Here is an 11,810-nt window from a genome sequence, read left to right as displayed (position 1 = left end):
TTTTTGCGTATGGATTTTAAATATATATTATTTTGTATAATGCATGTTTGCTCTACAACATTTGCTTGTAGACTAAAAAAACTGTTTTCTATATTTTTAAAAGATAAAATATTTAGTCTAGAATATAACATGGACATATGTATTGACTATATATAGAAGTTGAGTGTTATTTTAAAATGACATATGTATAGAGGTTTTTCAACCATTACTTCACTGGCACAAAACATTTATAACTGTAAATACCTTCTTTTAAAAGCAAAACTAATAAAAGTGTGTACAACAAATGTATTTTGATATATATTATATGCATCAAGTTATAAATGTTGGAAACATTGCAAAACTATTTGGAGCAAAGTTTTTAACTTCACGATATTCATCTTGACGTCAGTTCAGTGTCGGTCCTGGCCACAAGCAGAAGAAGCATGGACTTCCAGCCGACACGATAATAAGTATTTTCGCAGCCACATATTTATAAAAAGTGACTTTAGCCTAGTAGTTTTAAGAGAAATTACCAGTGCTAGAGGTGCTGGGTTCAATTACCCCTGACTGCATTCATTTATTTTAGCCCCAAATATAAAATGGAACACGTGTCAGTTCCATAACGCACGACTTGATGACGTGACATCACAGGAGAGAAGCGAAGATATTTATATATATATAGATATCTATTTACATTTTTTTTGTAAAATTACTAAGCCCGTAAATTTGGGCAAAACATAGCGTTAGAAGCGATTTACCGTTTAGGCGGTGTCTTACCGATTTTTGGGACTATATTTTATTAGATTTAGTTTTGAAAAAAATACTTATATAAACGGACCGTTATAATAGTGGGCTTAAGATATAATACATCATTACTTTTCTGATCCACCAAAAAGATATTCTTATCAGAAACCGCATAAGGAAAAAGAAAAAGAAAAAAAAAACTAAAAACCCTAAGGCACTATTCTCCTTCTCTTGAAGCGCTTCTCTCTCGATACCTATAGAGAGAATCTAAGCTTCTGAAAATCATGGCGAACATTGACATTGATTCCCGTGCGGCTCAGTTAGGTATAGATTGGTCTCAGGTTAATCTCGATTCCATCCATCTCCCTCCTGGAGAAGACTTTGGGATCCAAAGGTGAGACTTTTTTCTATTAGATCTCTTGTAATGAAATGGTTTTAATGGTCCGAATCTTATTTATGCTTATTCATATCTGAACGACAGGAACTGATTCATTATTTGTCTTGTTTTTTTTTTGTGTGGTGGTTGTGTAGTGATGATGAAGGTGTTTACCACGACGACCAGCTAGAGTTCGACACTGGGTTCGGTAATATCATCGTGGTTGATAACCTCCCTGTTGTCCCGAAGGCAAAGTTTGAGAAACTTGAAAATGTCCTGAAGAAGATTTACAACCAGTTGGGTGTTATCAAGGAGAATGGACTCTGGATGCCAGTTGATCCGGACACCGGTGTGACGCTGGGATACTGTTTTATTGAGTTTAATACCCCTCAGGTTACTTATCTAACCTTTTATGTTAGCTTATGTCACATGTATGTTGTTGATATATGGGTTGGTTTGCAGGAAGCTCAAAACGCTAAGGAGAAGACTCATGGCTACAAGTTGGACAAGTCTCACATCTTTGCTGTGAACATGTTCGATGATTTTGACAGGTTGATGAATGTGAAGGAGGAGTGGGAGGCTCCTCAGACCAAGCCGTATGTCCCTGGGGTATGTCTAGTTTTCATTAATGACTAGCAGTGTTTCCACCGTGAAACTTGTCTTGTATCTGTTCTGTGCAGCTAGTTCTTTGTTTTGGATGTTCTCTTGTTGATTTGTGTATTCGCTGCAGCCTTTTTGAGGTGTTTTGTTTTCGTTACGTTTTCAGGAAAACTTGCAAAAGTGGCTTACAGATGAAAAAGCGAGGGATCAGCTTGTCATTCGTTCTGGCCCTGATACTGAAGTTTTATGGAATGATCCTAGGCAGAAGAATACTGAACCTGTTCATAAGCGTCCTGTAAGTTACTTGACTGTTTAGTGCAATGCTCTATACAATTTCACCATCATCTGAACGTATTATGTTCTCTTTGTATGCAGTATTGGACAGAGAGCTATGTGCAGTGGTCTCCTCTGGGTACGTACCTTGTGACACTTCACAAGCAGGGTGCAGCTGTTTGGGGCGGTGCTGATACTTTCACTCGTCTCATGCGCTATCAGCATAATATTGTTCGTTGCCTTTCCTCTTTACTGTCAGTTGTCACGTAGTGCCTTTGTTTTTTCTTCGTTGTCCTGAAGTTTGACATTTTTCTTTTCTTGTTGATTCCATTGAAGGTAAAACTAGTTGATTTCTCGCCAGGTGAGAAATACCTCGTAACTTACCACAGTCAGGAACCAAGTAACCCGCGAGATGCAAGTGTGAGTGCAGCCTTCCTATTTTTATTTGTATTTTTATATATAAGCAAGAGATTCTGATTTATTTTCAAACTTTCAGAAAGTAGAGATAAAGGTGTTTGATGTGAGAACCGGGAGGATGATGAGAGACTTCAAGGGTAGTGCTGATGAGTTTTCAATTGGAGGACCTGGTGGTGTTGCTGGTGCCTCTTGGCCTGTTTTCAGGTAATTTCCTAAAAGTATACAATCAAAATGTATCTTTCCACATATGTTGATATCTTGTTAACTTGTTCTGCAGATGGGGTGGTGGAAAAGAGGATAAATACTTTGCCAAGCTCAGCAAAAACACTATCTCTGTCTATGAGACTGAGACATTCGGCCTAATAGACAAGAAGTCCATGAAGGTTGATAATGTGGTGGACATCTGTTGGTCTCCAACTGACTCCATCCTCTCACTGTTCGTTCCTGAACAAGGCGGTGGGAACCAGCCTGCCAAGGTATGCTTCTATTACTTCGTATGCAAGTAAAAAGCCCTAAAACAGCAATTTACTTACATATCATTGTCTTCAGGTCGCTCTTGTCCAAATCCCTAGCAAGGTGGAGCTGAGGCAGAAGAATCTCTTCAGCGTAAGCGACTGCAAGATGTACTGGCAGAGCAGCGGAGAGTATCTCGCAGTCAAGGTTGATCGATACACAAAGACAAAGAAGAGCACGTACTCTGGATTCGAGCTTTTCCGCATCAAAGAGAGGGATATTCCCATCGAAGTCCTTGAGCTGGACAACAAGAACGACAAGATCATCGCCTTCGCGTGGGAGCCTAAGGGTCACAGGTTTGCTGTGATACACGGTGACCAACCGAGACCAGACGTCAGTTTCTACACGATGAAGACTGCACAGCACGGTGGAAGGGTTACAAAGCTCGGTACTTTGAAGGCCAAACAAGCCAATGCACTCTTCTGGTCTCCCTCAGGGAAGTACATCATTCTTGCTGGGTTAAAGAATTTCAATGGGCAGCTTGAATTTTTCAATGTGGATGAGATGGAGACTATGGCCACAACTGAACACTTCATGGCCACAGACATCGAATGGGACCCAACTGGAAGGTACTAGTTACAGTCCATTGGTTGTTTCTCTTTGTTTCCATGTTTTGTTTTACATTGGTTTTCTCTTTTTTTCTTTCATAGGTACGTTGCAACCGCAGTGACATCAGTCCATGAGATGGAGAATGGGTTCACGGTCTGGTCATTCAATGGGAAGTTGCTTTACCGTGTACTGAAGGACCATTTCTTCCAGCTAGCATGGCGGCCAAGACCGGCATCATTCTTGTCTCCAGAGAAGGAAGAAGAGATAGCAAAGAACCTGAGGAAGTACAGCAAGAAGTACGAGGCAGAGGATCAGGACGTGTCGTTGCTTTTGAGTGAACAAGACAGGGAGAAGAGAAAGGCGTTGAAGGAAGAATGGGAGAAGTGGGTGATGCAGTGGAAGTCGCTGCACGAAGAGGAGAAACTAGAGAGGCAAAACCTTAGGGATGGTGAGATTAGTGATGAGGAAGAAGATGATGAGGAAGCCAAAGAAGTTAAAGAAGTCGAGTTTGAGGATGTTATCGATGTCACTGAAGAAATCGTCCAAGAATGAATGTAACGCTTCTCACTTCTCTTTTCTTTTTAGTCTCTAGACATAAAATGTTTCCTTTTTTTCTTCTCCTTGAATTTTTTAAGAGAATTTTCAATTTTGGTTCCTTGGATATTAATTGCACTCTGTTTATTGTTAAACAAACATTCCCTTTTTCGTTAGGACCTGGCTTGATTGGTCAGAAACCGTAATTGAGTAAGACTAGTCCATAAAACCCACCGTAGCCGGTCTGTATAGTATTAGTCCACTAGATAACCTTTCGTTATGGAGAATAATTAGTGGCCAACTCAATTCTATAACACAAGTTTGAACAAATGGTGCAATAAAAAAATTATGTACGTCAATGCAACCTCTGCATGAAAAATTGAAAAGCAAAACTAAAGAAGAGCTTGCGAAGCTAAAGAGGAAGCATAACTAATCATATTACTTCTCCTATCCTATTTTCTCTACCTGATAACTTTCTCAATCCATGCATAGATAATGACATAAATATGTGAGCCACATAAAAGAAAAAAAAACATATTAGCTCTATAGAACATGGAATTTATACTCTTCTGTGCTTTTAGGATTTATATTCTCTCCAGCTTTTCATTCATCTTCTTCATTACTTTATTAAAGTTCATCCAACTTTTAATGAAATGATACTAATAGATTGTAACATGATGAACAACTTCATTCGGATTTCAGTATAACTTTCCTTGTCAATTGATCATCAAATTAACTTTTGGCATATCTGCAAATGTCTCTATGCTGCCTTTTGAGATTCTAATATGTTTTTCTTTTATGTGGATTTCAAAATTTATCTTTCTTATTATCTGTTCACGGATTGAGATATTTATCAAGTGGAGTAAAGAAGATGAGGAAAGTTGGCGAGTACCAAAACTGAATCCAAGATACAAAGCGTCTGAGTGAATTAAGGATTTGGAGACTTTGATAGGCTCTCACATTTAAAACAGAAGAAACGTTTGACCACATTTCATCTTCTTATTGGAAAAGAAACTAATTATCACGAAATCTTAATATGAAAAACGATAGTACAACTGTTTACCACTCGGATTGCTTTTCATTAAGCTTGTGTGGTGCAATAGAACATTTTATTCGCACATGGAGAGTTCCAAGAACCTGGAAAACAAAACTAATCATTAAGATATCTATAAATTCAAAGCGACACGACTACCTTTTAATTACGTTTGTGCATGCAGAGTACAACAACGAAAAAGACTTGTATATAAAGCTTGGAAACCACACTGAAGTCGGAAGAGAAAAGCAACCAAAGAAAAATAGATTTATTCATGATGGATAAAGAGCAAAAGAAGATATCGAAGGAAATGATTGAAGAGATGGAAGAAGTTTTGAAAGAGAAGAAAGAAGAGGTTAAGAAAGTACTGAAAGAGAAGAAGGAAGAGCTGAAGAAAGTAACCAAGGAAATGGATGAAGATCTGAAGAAAATAACCAAGGAGATGAATAAAAAACTGAAGGAGTTCGAGGATACAATACAACAAGCACAAGAAGTATTGGATAGGGTACATAAATTTCATCTTCTCGAGAGCTAATATATGTTTTTATTATGTGTGTTTCATTAATCTATATCTTTCTTCTTATGATTGCAGGAATTGAGAGATTTATCAGGTGATGGAGTAAAGAAGATTGCAGAAGCTGATGAAAAGCCCTTGGAACAGGCTATGTCTTGCTTGAAATTGGAGGAAGCCCTCAAGGATCCAGCTGATGCATCTGCAATTGCACAAGTGCCAAACCGGCGTTCCAAGCGAGTGAGAAAACCGAATCCAATATACAAAGGGCCCTGAGTGGGTTTAAGGCTGTGAAGAGTGAGACCATCAATTGGTTTTTAATAAGTAAAATGCAATAATTATTTTTTTTAAAAAATTATTAATAAAATAATTGAGAAACTTTTGAGACAGATGTTTTCTTACGTTGATAAATTGATTCAACTAAGACCATGAGGCCAAGTCTTCTACTTCTGTTAACCTTGCACAATATCCAGTGATGTTTAAGGCAATACACCCAAGTGCATTTCAACAATTAGTGTTAATTGGCAAAGTGAGTAAACTCAAGAAAATGAATAACAAACTTTCAGTAAGGTTGGGTCAGTTCAGGAGAAAGGCAAGATCACTGATTGCAGTAATGAAACATACCGTAGCATAAAGGTTACTTATCTCTATCTCTCGCAAGAGTTTCTGATCGCTCCTCTATCTCTGTTTCGACAAAGACCCTAAACCTTGTTGGTTCGCACTTGCCCCAATTACCAAACAGGAAATGGTACCAATACATGCTTTTCCTTAGGAACATCCCGGATCTCTAGTTGTCCTCGTCTATATTGGTTCAAAGATTTACCGTTTGTAAAAAGATAAGCAAAAAAGAGTGTTTGATGTATCTTAAATAGAGATCCGTTTGGTGGGACCGCAGTGAAACCTGGTGGCGTTGAATCTTCTGCCATATTATGATTTTGCGAGATGATGGAAGTAATTTATAATTTATATTTGCTGATTTGATATGGTTTTGGAGTGACACATATCAGTTGTTCGACGTTAATAAAAAAACATTTCAACTATTAAACATTTCTCTAATAACCGTTACTTTAGCTACCATCATCAATGTTTCTTACAACATGACACTGAAGAAAGACTCAGAAACTCGGGACCACTCCAAACCCGCCGTAGACTCCGACCTCTCCTCCATCATTAACTCTTGAATCAGTTCGCTTAGCAAAACGTCCTTTAATCCTCGGCCTCACCTCGGCGTATGCTTTACGTGATGCATACCTAATAGTCTTCTCGAACTTCCGATTCTTCCTCTTCTCCCTATACCTCAAAACCCTAGCCTCTCTCTCCGCAGGAGATAGCTGCAGAGCTGGTGCTGCCGTCGTTCTTGACATCTCCGCCACAGCTCCACCTTCGGGCACCAACGGTACATCTAACGATGTTGACGAAACCTAACATTTAACAAAACACAAAGTTTTCAAGATCTGACTAGTTTCATCTCCACGTGAGAGAGAGGGACCTTACAGTTTGATTAATGCAGCTGAATCCGTGTGGGAAAGTTGTTTTGGAAGCTGAGATGTCGAAGTTGAAGTAATCTTCGCTGAGAAACAGAGCTCTGGTCTGAACAGGAACGACTCCGTCGTTGCCGGAGCTATTCTCCGACGCCTCCATCTTCGGATCAACCCCCGAGTAATCAAGATCAGCAAACAAGTTAGGGATCTCTACACCTCCTTCCTTGACGCTCGGGTTGCGCAAGAGCCAAGACGCAGCCTCCATGCTAACGTCAGCATTTGAAGGAGCGTCGTAGAAAGGCGTGACGGGGACGCGCTCGTGGCGGCGGGAGAGTGGATTAGCGGAGTGGATGTCACGGTCGCACGTGACGCAGAGCGCGGCTGCGTCGGCTTTGCACGTGACGTGCGCGGGAGATTGCTCGCAGACTTGGCAGAGCAAGACTCGCTCGTGGCGCGAGGCGAGTTTGTTAGCTGTGTGGATTTTTCCGTCGCATTCGCCGCAGAGAAACGCCGCGTCCGCGCGGCAGAACAGAGTCGCGGCCGCGGATCTGCACGAATCGCACGGTCTCGACGCCATTGATTAACGTTTCTTCTCCCTTTCTCTCTCTATTAAAGACTGAGGAATCATAAAATAGAGTCAGTTTCTACGACTCCTGACTCTTCATGGTCTGAAAGTGGCGCTTGTGGCGTACGCGCTGGGTTCAAGTGGGCCCATGGAGATCTAAGAGTAGCAAATAGAGTGATGACATGTCAGCAAACCTTAGCCGAATAGTTGAAAATTTAGACATTGCGGAGAAGTGGGGCATAATCATGTGAAAGTACATGTATCGGTTTCGTGTTCTTTTCACGGACTCTCACGCAAGGAAAATGGAGGTGTGGAAGATGATTAAATCTACTCTTTGCTTAAATTTTGTTTGCCGACGTAAATGAAAATTAGACAGCGTAGCTGTTAGATATGAGTTCATTGTAGTACCATCTTTGTCTGCATTACCAGTAACTTCAAAGTGTTTTTAAACATATTGATTAAACTTTTTCGTGTAATTATATTCATTTGGTAATTTTAAAACCTTTTTTGGATGAGTGAAAAATAAGAGAGAATATGTAACTGATTGATAAAATCAAGTGGTCCATTGAGATTTAATGTGGAACAGAAGCATGTGTAAAGGCCACACCGATCTTTAAGGCAAGAACTGTCGGTGTTCGTGTTTTAATTTAAATCATTTTTAGGTTTATAGTGGATTTTGCTATCTAAACGTCTTCTTATTATCCTTCTACTGGACTGCAAACAATATAATTTAGAAAATATATTAAAAAAACTGCTAAAACACTTTTAAAGTTCTTATACCAGTGACCCATTTTCACATCAATCCTAATTTTCAAAAATCATATGAAGTAGTTTCCTAAATTATTTGTTTAGTGTTCAATTAACACATTTAAGTATGTTTTACATTCTCCAGTTTACAAGTTTATATTAATGTAAACTTAAGCTATTGAATTATGTTGTAACCGGCAAATTTAATTCGAAAAAGAAAGAAAAGTGGAGAAAAACTTGATGAGGCAAACACTTGTATAAGTTTTTTAATTAATGTGTCAATAAGTTACAAATTCTTAAACTCGTATTTATAAGCGTAGAAAACCTGATTTAAGTCATCGTTTGATTAACAATGTTGTTTGGTAACAATGGTCACTTAAACGTGCAGACATTTTACTCTGAGAATCGGGGTCAACAACATGCATCATATCATGTTTGGACTCGGGTGGTAACACATCGAAGACGAAGACCACTAGTACAAACCTCTAAGCTGTATATATGTCATGGTTAACAGAGCGAAATCATTTTAAAGGGCGAAGCCGTTGAGTAAATGAAGATGACTTTAGCCACTTCCCGACTTCAATGCATTACTCAACCTAGAGAATATTACCAATATGATTCTTCATAGTAAAAAGGCATCATTCCATTGTTAAGAAGCTTATAAAAAGGAACTATACTTTCAGTTGGGAAATAAAGGGAATCAATATTTTCGCCGGCAATTTCGTGAGTATCTCGATCATCACATATAATAGGAAGGAGCGGTTCTTCATTGTCAACTCACTCCTAAGAACTTAAATAGGTTCTTAACTTGTCGTCAATACAGTAAAAAATGTGTTACCCTGAGCTATAGCGGCTAAGCACTCAAATGTGTTTTGGTAATAAAAAAAGTTTATTATATAATTTAGATTATAAAGTATAACTTTTGGGGCTATTCTTTAAATCTGCAGAAAATTTTCTTAGATAAAGTAAACATGTTAATAAAGTAAAACATGTTATATCTCTCAAGGGTTCTAATCACATATCCGTGTAGAGTGTTTTTTTTTTCTCTCAAAAGGAAACAAAAAAAGAGTAATAAGTGAACATGTCGTTGATATTAACTCTTTAAGATTAAGAACTAAGCAAATTACTAAACATAAGTAAAGAAGATAAGATACAATGTTGAGGGGATGACGAGAAAGTGTATGAAGAAGACTCTACCCACTTCCTGACTTCAATGTATTACTCAACCTGAAGATCAAAAGATGGACAAGAAAGATGAATATTTGAAAAACAAAACGAATATTGTCGTGCTGAAAAATGTGCTTACCAGTCCAATCCTTCGAAAAGTCCCTCCCCTTTAACAGCACAAGTTTTGAAGATTGCCCACTGGCGACTCTTTATCTTATGCAACTCCAAGGCTTCTGTCACAGCGGCATCATCGAGTGCACCAGGAAGATCCTGTCCAATTTGTTTAAGGGAAACTCAGTAAGAAGTTTTATCACCGTAAATGCTTACAGAGAATGAAAATAAATATTCTTCTTCACTTACAGGAATCAATACAACTTCCAGATGAATCAACCAAAAAATTATTCAGAAGAGCTACCATTACTAACCTGCTTGTTTGCAAATATGAGAACCACCGCACCTTTCAATTCCTCTTCCTGTAAATCAAGGTTCAGAAGAGAGCCAGAGTTAGATGATGAAAATGGACGCTTTGACGCATAATGAAAGATTTTAAGATTAGATCGTGATATCTATGGAGAGAAATGATCATTTGTTCCTTTCTATCACTTCCAGCACTAACCTATTAGCAGGGCTATTTGATAGGAAAAACTTTTCAAGCGTCTATAACAATTCCTAACAAGAAACTAAACCAATAAATACGTGGCCAGAAAGGTCTTCCTAAATTATCATAAAAATAGTTAAACAGTATAGGAAGAGGAAGCCTCAGCAGCAGTTTACCTCCAAAATTGCATGAAACTCCTCTTTTGCCACCCCGATTCGATCTGTATCGCTGGAGTCAACAACGTAGATCACTGCTTGTGTATTCGGAAAATAGCATCGCCAGTATGGTCTGTCACAAAAATCATTAGAAATTATGAATATAAAATGTAAACATTACAATATTGATGGAGCCATTTCTGTTACCTGATGCTCGTTTGTCCACCTGCCACAGGAAAACTCTAGTTAATGTACTGTCATCTGAGGAACCAATTTATTTATCCTAAAATGTGAAACGTAATCTAGCAACCACAATATAGGAGTAATCAACAAGAAAAGAACAAGCAAAATGTTAGTCATCACCTTAAATTAACACACAGCAATGTAATGGAAGATATACAGCAGCTACTAATCATCATAAGTAGCCAGTTAACATGGAAGGAAGACTCAGGAACTAAGAGTATATACAAACAATATATGCATTTCTGCAGAGCATTCAACAACCTAAAGAGCAAGCAAAACGTGGTACTGATCAAGTCATCACTTTTTCTTAGATAAATACAGAGCTTTTTGTCGACCCATATCCAAATATATAGAATATTTTATGCCTGATTATTCAATATCATGGAACACAAACTGAAACTACTCATCATCATGAAGGATATATTATCCAAGGGTTCCAGTACATCAAAATGTGTCACAGCATGATCTGCTAAGCATGGATCCAGTCAACATGGAAGTAAGAGTATCAAACTGGGTCCATCAGAAAATGCTTAACAAAAAATAAAGCATACATTTTGTTAGGAAACGAACCTAAATCCCAGACCTGAAACTTGATATTGTTGTACTGCACAGTCTCCACGTTAAACCCAATAGCTGCAAACCAATAATAGCAATCTCAAAATTTAACAATTATCAAAAAAACCAGATCCAGAGTACATACTCGGAATCGTGGAGACAACTTCCCCCATCTGAAGCCGATCTGTAATTAAAAAAAATCAAATTCACTAAAATAGACAAATCTAAATCAAAACCAAATACAATATAAATGGAGAGGGGTGGGAGTGATGTTTTACAGAGGATTGTAGTTTTGCCAGCATTGTCGAGACCGAGGACGAGGATACGAGCTTCTTTGTTGCCAAACACTGAAGAGAACATCCGCGTGAACAGGATTCCCATCTTCTTCTTCGGATCAGATCAAACGGTCTAAGAGAGATTCTCCTCGACCATTCGACCTTCTTCAGATCTTTCTCTTCTTTGAGAGTTACTGAAAACAATCCCCCCAGAAAAGGACGACAATATACGTTTTCAAAATCATATTATTATAATGAAATAGTATAAATTATGAATTAAATGTAACTAATAATAATATTAAAATTTTATTTAATTTCTTAGTTAGATAAAAGTTTTAATTTAAAGGATCTTTTTATAAATATTAATATTAGATTTTCAAATTTTTGTTATATATATATATATATACATATATTATAGTTGTTAGGTAATATTTATAGAATATTTTGGTTTAAAGTTCTTAAAAGTATAAATTATGCTACAGTGTATATAAATTA

General features: G+C 37.8%; 4 protein-coding genes across 5 annotated transcripts; 2 read left to right on the top strand and 2 right to left on the bottom strand.

Annotated features, from left to right (window-relative positions):
* The first annotated feature begins 651 nt into the window (after window positions 1-651).
* On the top strand, window positions 652-4,191 carry LOC103864588 (eukaryotic translation initiation factor 3 subunit B). 2 transcript variants are annotated; one of them, XM_009142351.3, is made up of 10 exons: window positions 676-1,117; window positions 1,255-1,492; window positions 1,562-1,708; window positions 1,866-1,994; window positions 2,075-2,203; window positions 2,309-2,392; window positions 2,469-2,593; window positions 2,667-2,865; window positions 2,939-3,471; window positions 3,553-4,191. In XM_009142351.3, the coding sequence occupies exons 1-10, from the start codon at window positions 1,008-1,010 to the stop codon at window positions 4,001-4,003; spliced, it is 2,145 nt and encodes a 714-aa protein (XP_009140599.1). In that variant the 5' UTR covers window positions 676-1,007; the 3' UTR covers window positions 4,004-4,191. The 2 variants fall into 2 exon arrangements, with proteins under 2 accessions (XP_009140598.1, XP_009140599.1); XM_009142350.3 differs by having other exon boundaries at window positions 652-1,117; window positions 1,255-1,708.
* Window positions 4,192-4,442: 251 nt separating this feature from the next.
* Window positions 4,443-5,918, top strand: LOC117133503 (UPF0329 protein ECU05_1680/ECU11_0050-like). Its single transcript, XM_033289840.1, has 2 exons — window positions 4,443-5,523; window positions 5,611-5,918. Exons 1-2 carry the CDS (start codon window positions 5,293-5,295, stop codon window positions 5,803-5,805), a joined length of 426 nt encoding a protein of 141 aa, XP_033145731.1. The 5' UTR covers window positions 4,443-5,292; the 3' UTR covers window positions 5,806-5,918.
* Window positions 5,919-6,475: 557 nt separating this feature from the next.
* Window positions 6,476-7,652, bottom strand: LOC103864587 (zinc finger protein CONSTANS-LIKE 3). The gene is made up of 2 exons (XM_009142349.3): window positions 7,024-7,652; window positions 6,476-6,950 (listed from the first exon to the last, which is right to left on the bottom strand). The coding sequence occupies exons 1-2, from the start codon at window positions 7,585-7,587 to the stop codon at window positions 6,645-6,647; spliced, it is 870 nt and encodes a 289-aa protein (XP_009140597.1). The 5' UTR covers window positions 7,588-7,652; the 3' UTR covers window positions 6,476-6,644.
* Window positions 7,653-9,283: 1,631 nt separating this feature from the next.
* Window positions 9,284-11,570, bottom strand: LOC103864586 (ADP-ribosylation factor 1). Its single transcript, XM_009142348.3, has 8 exons — window positions 11,319-11,570; window positions 11,186-11,224; window positions 11,056-11,118; window positions 10,450-10,468; window positions 10,264-10,375; window positions 9,915-9,962; window positions 9,629-9,759; window positions 9,284-9,549 (listed from the first exon to the last, which is right to left on the bottom strand). The coding sequence occupies exons 1-8, from the start codon at window positions 11,419-11,421 to the stop codon at window positions 9,516-9,518; spliced, it is 549 nt and encodes a 182-aa protein (XP_009140596.1). The 5' UTR covers window positions 11,422-11,570; the 3' UTR covers window positions 9,284-9,515.
* Window positions 11,571-11,810: the final 240 nt, after the last annotated feature.

This window comes from Brassica rapa, chromosome A04 (assembly GCF_000309985.2).
Source record: "Brassica rapa cultivar Chiifu-401-42 chromosome A04, CAAS_Brap_v3.01, whole genome shotgun sequence".
Classification (NCBI taxonomy): domain Eukaryota; kingdom Viridiplantae; phylum Streptophyta; class Magnoliopsida; order Brassicales; family Brassicaceae; genus Brassica; species Brassica rapa.
This window is presented reverse-complemented; position numbering and strand designations above follow the sequence as displayed.